Below are 8,714 nucleotides of genomic sequence, written 5' to 3' on the forward strand. Positions count from 1 at the left end.
AGCAAGTGTAGCCAGCTACAAAGTGGCTTCATTTTGATGACTCTTCCTTTACTCCTCTAAAGCAGCCTGCAGCCAGGGCTGCTGCCATCGTGATGTGCTGGGGGGAGCAGAAGCTGCTGGTCGTGTGTGCTGATGTTCTCCACTCAACTGCTTTGCGTGCGAAATCCCCCAGTGTACTCATGGTGGGTAGTTACAGGTCACCAACAGCCCCGCTTAGGTTAGCTGTGTCTGTACTGCAGCTGCTGGCTCTCTCCCTCCTGGAGACAGCACCCAAATTGCTCAGTATGGCAACCTGCTCCACTAACAGCAGCCCTTCTCTGCTGAGGTATGTGCTGTCTGCTCCCGCCCTGGGTGCAGGAATTGTCTCTGTGCTGGGGCTGGGCTTCGTTTGCTCCTGCGTGGCACTCAGCACACTGGCTTTACACTGCTCTCCCTCCTTCGATCTCCACCTAACCCTCGCCCCCAGGGCTGTTTTCTCCCAATAACACGCACACCCGCTGCTTGTTTAGATCGGAGTGTTATTTCTCTGTGTGCCATTGTTAAATGCTTGTCTGGACAGGACCTTTGTCAGTAGGACAGGGGGAGCTGGGATCCCAAGGGATGGCTTTCTGGGAATGGTGGGGCTGTGGGATTCTGAGCATTTTTGGGGGGCGTGAAGCAGGGAGTGTTAGCAGCAAAGCCTGAAGAGTTAATTTTGGGAGCCTACAATACCCCTTTCCTTCTCCTTTGGCTACCAGGAGAACCTGTGGAGGGAGAGGAGGGGAAAACCATCTCTCCCCTCCTGCAGGGCAGCAGTCCAGGATGGGGTTTACTGAGCGCCAGCAGCTTTTCTTCCTCTGGGCTGGCAGGTCCGTAAGGAGGAGGCTGGGAGCAGGGTAGAGCTGGCTGCTAGCTTTTTGCCACCTGCTCTTTGGGACTGTCCTCCTGAAGGTCCTCCTCATCCGACTGCACCACGGGGGTCTCAGCCCCCTCCTCGCTGGTATCCAGGCTATTGAGATCCGTGGAGACAGAGGATGTGGAGGAAATGCGTGACTTGCTCTCGGCTGCGTTGGGCACTTGCAGGGTGATTTCCTCTGGGCACTGGCCGGCATCTGCCCCTAGAGGAGAGAGTGGTAAGAGAAAAAAAAAGGCTTCTGGAGGTTTATTGCTCCCTAAGCTTCATGGATAGCCCTTCCAACACATGTGTGTCTTCTTCCTAGGCAGGCTGCTCCCCATGTGGCTGCTGTGTCTGTTCCCCAACTCACACCCCCGCCTTGACTCTGGGCAGTGCCGCACATTCCTTCCCCGTTTTTGGCAGCGGAGCCTTTTCCATCTCACATGAAACACGGCTTGGAGCCATGCTGTGTGAGGCCGTTGGCTGCAGCAAGCAAGGAGACGTTCAGCTCGGCCTTGGTGAATCACTTCAGCGTCTGTGCACGGGGAGGAAGGTGCTGGCACCCTGGGCTTTCCCTGCGGGACCCAAGCCCAGCTCCTCGGGGTCTAGCTGGGAGGTGGAGAGGTCCTGCAGCCTTCCTGCTCAGCGCAGCGAGTTCTGTGGTGCAGTGGGGGCCTGGGAAATTGTGACAAGGCTGTGATTGCTCCAGAGGAGCTTCAGGACAAGAGAATTTACCCCATAGACTGGAAAGTGCCTGAGCTCTCCTGTCTTCTGCAGCATAAGGTATTTACAGGCGCCTGTGCCTCTGGGCTGCGGAGGTGGATACTGACATGGACCAGCCCAGGGTGAGGTCATCCAGCCTCACAGACCCCAGCACCAAGTGTTGGTCTTTGTATGGGTGTGTGTGGATCTGCACACAGGGTGGCCAGGGTTGAGGAACAAGCCAATGTGGGCACTAGGGGCAGGAAGGGTTCCTAGCCTGGCCCGTAACAGGCTGGGGACTGCACGTACCTGGCAGGGGCCCAGGAATGCTGCTCTCCTCTGTCCCACAGCCCAGAAACACATCCACGGTGTCCTGGTCTGACAAGTCGATCATGTCCATCTGTTCCAGCATGTCCACATTCACTTCCATGGAGGAAATGCTTCCTAAGGGGGCTGCAGAGACAGAGGCCAGTGAAAAGGTGAGTGCTAGTGCCAGGAGAAGGGCACTGTGAGCCCTGGGCAGGCAGGACCCCGAGGAGGAAGGACAGCCTTGCCATAGGGAACTGAATTCTACTTGCCGGTAAGAGGACCCCAGGAAAATCATATTCTTTAAAACATCCCTCTGGAAGCCCCTGCTGTCTCTCTGCAGTCCTTGTTCCTGTCCCAAACTGCTGTCTGGAGGAGCCTGTCTGAAGCCAGTGACTGCAGGGCGCCAGCCTGGGTACCCATGTGCAGTGACTTCCGTCAACTGGTGTGAGTAATCCGCAGCACACCCATATGCAGTGTGTGTGGTCCTGTCTCAGTGCAGGACATGCGTGTCCCTGGCTGCCTTTAGATTGGGGTGTCCCACTGATCTCTAACACCCGTGTCATTGTTCCCTGAAACACCCCCAGCCCTTTGCCAGTGCCCACAGCACTTACGTCTCCGATGCTCTATCTGCAGGTGAGACATAGGGAAGAAGAAATCCACATCATGCTGGAAAACCTCCTCAAAGAACTTCTGCCGGTCCCGTAGTTTCAGCTGCTGCTGCTGCATCTGCTCTGCATCCAGGCTCCGCTGTGCCTGCTCCATGTCAGCTGGGGAGAAAAGTGAGGAGGGTTGGACCAGGAAGGGCTGTCCGAGCCCTTCTGCCTGGCCCAGCTCACATGGTATAGCCATGCTGGAGGGTTGGTGATTCCCTTCTGCTCTGCTTTACCAGCACACATTGATTTAGTCACAGTGAATAGATGTTACATGCCAGAACAGCAGCGTCACCAGCACTTGCTGTGCTGGAGCCTCAGATCTTGCTTTCGAGATGCAGGGCAGCCAGGAGTGGGGAGCTCATATGCTGCGTTCATGACGGCTGAAGTGAATTATCAAGAGGGGAAAGGGTGTTGTTATGAGATCAGCCATGGTTTGCACACGTTCAAGTTTCAGTTTCCTTGCTACGAAACAGAATGTTAGCGTTCACAGCCAGCCATCAGGAGAATCTCCCAGGGACAAGAACTGGCGTTAGTGCTCCAGGCTTTCTGGGCTGAGGGATGCATAAGGAATAAAAGGCATCAGCAACGCTGTCACCCCTGCACACGCACACCCCTGCCACCACCGTCACTATAAATACAGCCGCACCCACGCTCGCAGGCTCCCCTGTTCACATCCTCCGCTTGCACAGCCAGCTTGGCTTCTGCCTGCACAAACATTTTCATTCCTGTAATTCCTCCTGCAGTTCAGCGCCGGTGCTTGTGTCCCTGGCTCGCACGGGAGGGAGTGATGGGAGCCCTCGGGCTGTTGCTGAAGGAGCTTGTTGCTGCATCCCTGGGCCTGGTACCTCCTTTTCAAGTTGGGTACCCACAACTGCAAGGATTTAAATGGCACAGAGGGGCAGTGGCTGGTGGCCCCGGCTGTTCCCAGGCTGGTGTTTGACCTCAGCCATTCCAGATTTCCTCTCTGCTGCTCTTGGCCCATCCGGCACAAGGAAAATGTGATCACTGGAGCAGGCAGTGCAGTAACCAAGGAAACCAAACAAACATCCTATGCTCTGCCTGAGCATGGCCCAAACCCTCCACTCCCCCAGGCTGGGGAGGAGGGAACCGAGTGAGCAGCATCCCCACCCTGTCTGGCAGGAGCGGGGGCGAGGACAGGAGGGGGGCTGGCTGTCAGCAATATGCAGCAGCATAGGACCTAAACGGGAGAGAGCTGGTGGGCCTGGTGAGATGTCCTGGAGATCATTGTCACATCTTCCCAAGAGCCCTTCCAGGGCTCTTCTGCACCCTGTTTATGGGGCACCCTGTTTATGGGGCATCCTTCAGCTAAACCCCATCGTCTGCAGGTGCCTGCCCCAGGAGGCCAGGCTGTGCCTGCCTGTGACTCAGGGCCAGTCACCATGCCCTTTCTGGAAGAAGCTTTGGTCCTATTCTGGCTGCTCAGCGTCTTCCTCTGATGCCCGGGGCTGTGATCCTGGCTACCTGAAGGGGCCTTTGCCTTGGTATATGTGACCTAAGCATAGCTTGCCTGCTGTGGCACAGAGGCTTGGTGTACTGTGCAGCTGTGGTGGTGGATGCACCACGCTGGTGGAGCTTTTCTGGCAAGGCTGACTGGTGGCTGCAACCCAGTGCCACTGGGGTAAGGCAAAACCCTCCTGCCTCCCCTGTGCTATCTGCAAAGACAAATGGAGGCAGGGACAAGGAGGGGGTGACGGGGGCACTGATTATGGATCTCGGTCCCTTCAGCAGCTGGAGCCAGCGCCATCCTGTCTGTCCCAGGCGAAGCTCTGCCCCACAGCCCAGCTCTGCCAAATCCATGGCAAACCACTGTGGTTCATCACACCAAGGAGAGCCGCTGGGCTCAGGGCACAGGCTGAGCTGGCTCCCAGATTCAGGGCGACAGACCGGCTTTCTGTGCAGCATCTTGCCAAGGGGACCCCAGTGTGGAGGTAAGGAGGAGGGTCTCCAAATCCTCATGGAGCACAAATACAAAATAAGCCAAAATGCTAGCAGGCGCTGCCCCAAGTGCCGTGAGCGTGGCTGATCTGTGTCATTAATGTTCTCACTGCCCATCTCTCCCCGGCACGTGACCGATACTTGAGGTAAGGGTGCTTGGGAGAGTCAGGACGGGTGCTGGTGGCAGCATTCCTGTGGGCGCTGGGATTTCTCTTGCGGGAAAAATTAGCAGGACCTGTTTATGAACTTGTTTTCGAGCTCTCGCCGGGGAGTCGGGCACGAGCACTGAGATCCCATTATGTAAGGAACGCCGGCAACAGGAGACGGCAGCTGGGCTGCACTCAGCCCTGCCTGACCCGTGACCGTGGTGAGAGTCGGGGACGGAGCCTTCCCCCTCCCAGGGCTCTTCCGGGCCCGGGGGGTGCGAACAGCCCTGCTAGTGTGGCTGCCTCTCAGCAACCCTTGCCGGGCAAATAAAGGAGAGTGGTGTTCCCTGCCGCGACCCTTCCCCACGTGATGGCCAGTCACACTCCCCGGCTGTCAGTCGTGGGGATTGTCTCATCCGGCTGGCATGTTCCCACTGCTGGACACGTTCGCACACACAATGCGGCCCCTGTGCACCGTGGGGGATCTGTCGGTACCTGCTGGTGGCCTGGCTTTTATTACTATTGTTATGGTTATTACTACAGCCTGCTCAGCCAAGGGGCTGGAGGCTTATCAGCATTCAAAGCCAGGCTCTTCCCCACTGGCTGAACCGCCCAGCGTGGCTGAGATGGCACCGAGTGCCCCGGTGCCTTCAAATCCTTCCGGCTCTCACGGCTTATTAGCCAGCGCAGCTTGGAGAGGAACCAGGGCCAAACACTGGTGCAGAGGCTGGATGGGCAGGGCAGGGCAAGTCTCCCCCCAGGAGGTGCAGGCAGGGATTTCCTTCTTGCCTGCTCCTGGGCAGCTGCCTGCAGGATGGGTTGCAAGCAAGGATGCCAGCCCTGCTGGTCCCTCTGCCCTGCCGGGGCATGCTGAGGAGCCAACCCTCGCATGGTGTGGGCTCATGGCCACCACCACGGGGGTGAAAGGCACAGGAGGGCTGGCTGCGAAGCAAACCACTGCAAGCTCTCCCATCCACAGCCTCGCCGGAGCAGGCTGGGAGAGGAGCAATTCCTGGGGTGCAGTTAGCATGGGATGAGGGCCACACAGGGCTTGAGGGTGCTGGGAACATCAGCTTAGGGTGTTCTCCAACCCAGCATCGGGTCAGGAGCGGAGCGTGGTTCAATTATCTGGCTGCGTTTCTTGCTGGGAAGGAATGTATTTTTCATTCCTCCTTGGCCTGCGAAATCCCAGTACAACCCCCACTCTGTGCTGGTGAATAGGAGGGGTGTTTTTGGGGGTGGGAGATGGCTTGTTAGTGGAGGCACAAGGCCAAGAGGGGATGGGGATGGCTTTTTCTTGAGGCCATGGCTCTGCAGTACCTTGCAGAATTTTTGAGGGATTCAAAGAAAGTCCTGAAAAATAATCTGGGCTGTGGAAAGGGACAGGGGGTGATGGGGAGGTTAAGTGAGGGGTTGCACCAAGCATGGACCAGTTCTCTGGTGAATGAAAGAGCTGAGGCAGGCTGGCCCAGCCAGCTTTTGCCCTTCTCACCGTGCTTTCCCAGAGCCCGATCCCCTGACACTGCTCCTCCAGAGAGGCCCAGGGCACCACTGCCCGGCTTGCCAGACTGCACCTTGCCTTCCCGGTCCCTGCATGCAGTGCCGCGAGGAGATTGGGTGGGGGAAGATGCAGCTCCTCAGCTGCCATAGTATCTTCTAGGAAGCCCTGCAGACATCACAAGCCTTTCCCTATCACCCTGCCCCAGCAAAACTGCTGTGGGACAAGGGTAAATCCCAAGGGCTTTCAGCTCCTTTAGCCTTGGGAGAAGCAGCTGGTGTGGAGAGCTGGGAATGCCCCGAAGAATTGTGCAGGGTCAGGCCATGTGGAGATGGGATGCCTGCACACACCGGCTGCCTGAGCGTTAATTCCCTGCACAGTCTTTTCTTGATCGGCACGTCTGACCTCGTGTTGCAGCACAGCAAAAAATAACCGTAGCCCTGGTGAGAGGAAATGCACCAGGCGAGTGCGAGGGAGGCAGTGGTTTTGGCAGAGCCGCTTGCTGGGAAAAGCGGGGGGTGGAACTAAGGAGGGAGGACATGGCACCTTGTAACCCCTGTCTGTGCCGTGGTTTCATCGCCTGCACTCCTCCGAGCAATCTCCAAATCCCCTGCGTCTCAGCACTAAAAATATCCCTGCCGCCCAGAGCTCCTTCCCCAGCAGAGGCTGTGTCATAAGACCCTGCTATTTACGGGGCCCTGCTTCGATTCCAGCAGAAAGAAGCGTGAGGACAGGAAAGCCAGGAGGGCAGCGCGGTGCCCGAGGAACAGTGTGCAAGCCCTGGGGCACGGATCCACGACAGCCTGTCCCCCTGCAATCCCCCTGTCACCCCAGCCGTTGCTCGCCAATGCGTGTGCTCTGCTCAGCCTCCTCTGCCCCCAAACCCCGCGGGTGCGGGGGGCTCCGCTCCTCCCGGGGGCTCTGAGGGATACCGATGCCACTCCATAACCAGCCCGTGGCCCAACAGGTCCCCGAGCTCAGCCACTTCCCAGGCAGGTGGTGTCCCGTGTGTGTCCCACCAGCATCCCCATCCCAGGCACGGAGCTTCCCGGGCAGCCCCTGCCCAAAGCAGCCCGGGGAGCGGTGCCGGTGCATCAGGTCGGTGCAGCGGGGTCTGGGGGGCGTCCGGGGTTGGAAGGGGGGGGGGGGGGGGGGCACGGCTGCTTTGCAAGGGGCATCGGTTGGGTGTTGCGGGGGCGGGAAGATGCGGGAAGATGCGGGCAGACCGAACCCCTGCCCGCCCGCCCGCCCGGTGGGGTTCCCCGCTTCCCTCCCGCCAAGTGCACGCCGCGACCGGCACTTACCGGGCAGCCGCCGGTTGCGGCTCTGCGCCCCGGGCCCCGACATGCGGCGGGCAGCTGCTGCGACCGGTTTGGTACGGGATGGGGTCGGGTCGGGTCGGACCTGGACCGGGGCGAATGGGCTCAGCTCGGGGCGGCCGCCCCCCCCGCCGCCCGCCGCCGTTCGCCCATGCTGCGCGCTGCGGGGCGGCGCCGGGCGCTGCGCGGGGCGGTGCCTGCGCGCCCAACCCCGCGGCATCGCGGCGGCGGCGGCGGCGGCGGCCGAAGGGGGGTGTCCCCGGTCCCCAGGGAGGGTCCTTGCAGAGGGTCCCGGCGCGGGGTGCCTGGCCCCCGTGGAGAGCAGGGTCTCCATGCACGGTACCCGGTCCTCACGGGGTGGTGGGGTGTCTCTGCGTTCCTGGGACCCATAGAGAGTCCTCATGCGGCGTCCCTGGTCCTCAAGGAGGGTCCCTACAGAGGGTCGTCCCCCCCATCCAGAGCCGCCCCAGGCAGAGCTGCGTGCCCCGCAGTGGCTGCCTGCAGGTGCTGTGCCACGCGTGGAGGGGGCGGGCAGGGCTGGGGTCTCTGTGCCTGGGCAGGGAGCACAGTTACCATTCATGCTTGCTTTTTTTTTTTTTTTTTTCTCGCTTTTCATCTCTCAATGCCCAGCTCACGCGGGAGAGACGACAGCACACTCCGTGGATGGGCCGTGGGCTCCCCCCCCAGCTCCCCCCTGGCCGCCTGAGACCCTCATCCCCCAGCAGATCCCACTCGGGGGTGTTTTCTCCCACGTTCGGCTCTGCACATCAGGGCTGCTCCTTGGCAGAGAGGCGGACTTGGCCGCCCGCCTCCTTCCTCTGTCTCAGCAGGGTGAGTCAGTGCCTCGCCGTGCCCAGCGCCGGCTCTGCCCGCAGCCCGGTCACAGCCGAGCCGGGCCCCGGGGGGGCACACATCCACTCTGCCATTTTTTCTGGCTGAAAGGGAGTTTCCAATGTCTGTGGTGCATCCCGCCTGTCCCATGGTCAGTGTGTTTGTCTCACTTGTCTGGATGACTAAAGATAACTGGGTATTGTTTGTGTCCCAGCTGTTTTGGCTACTGTTGCTTTGCTGTCCCCCCCTTGTCTCCTGGGAGCTCCTGCTGCCAAAAACTGGCTTTGTGCTGGGGACCCTGTGCACTTGCCCATGGCTACTGGCTTCAGCTCACGCACATGGCAGTGGTTCCGGGAGACGAGCTTTGCCCACATGCATGTTTATCCTTATCCAAAAAATACCCTCAGCCCTGCCTGACGGTTTCCA

At 59.6% G+C, this 8,714-nt stretch overlaps 1 protein-coding gene across 1 annotated transcript; it reads right to left on the reverse strand.

Moving 5' to 3' along the window:
• Nucleotides 1–510: 510 nt before the first annotated feature.
• Nucleotides 511–7,602, reverse strand: DBNDD2 (dysbindin domain containing 2). Its single transcript, XM_082491190.1, has 4 exons — nt 7,443–7,602; nt 2,497–2,652; nt 1,886–2,029; nt 511–1,097 (listed from the first exon to the last, which is right to left on the reverse strand). The coding sequence occupies exons 1-4, from the start codon at nt 7,483–7,485 to the stop codon at nt 889–891; spliced, it is 552 nt and encodes a 183-aa protein (XP_082347316.1). The 5' UTR covers nt 7,486–7,602; the 3' UTR covers nt 511–888.
• Nucleotides 7,603–8,714: the final 1,112 nt, after the last annotated feature.

This window comes from Vanellus vanellus (assembly GCF_965231255.1).
Source record: "Vanellus vanellus genome assembly, chromosome: 15".
NCBI lineage: Eukaryota > Metazoa > Chordata > Aves > Charadriiformes > Charadriidae > Vanellus > Vanellus vanellus.

What these genes read in the sequence shown, in the direction of transcription:
- DBNDD2 (XM_082491190.1), bottom strand. Translation starts at nt 7,485, where the DNA reads ATGTCGGGGCCCGGGGCGCAGAGCCGCAACCGGCGGCTGCCCG. An exon ending in CCGCAACCGGCGGCTGCCCG is followed by an intron (nt 2,653 to 7,442) that starts GTAAGTGCCGGT and finishes TTTTCTCCCCAG; the next exon opens with CTGACATGGAGCAGGCACAG. An exon ending in CATTCCTGGGCCCCTGCCAG is followed by an intron (nt 1,098 to 1,885) that starts GTACGTGCAGTC and finishes TCTCTCCTCTAG; the next exon opens with GGGCAGATGCCGGCCAGTGC.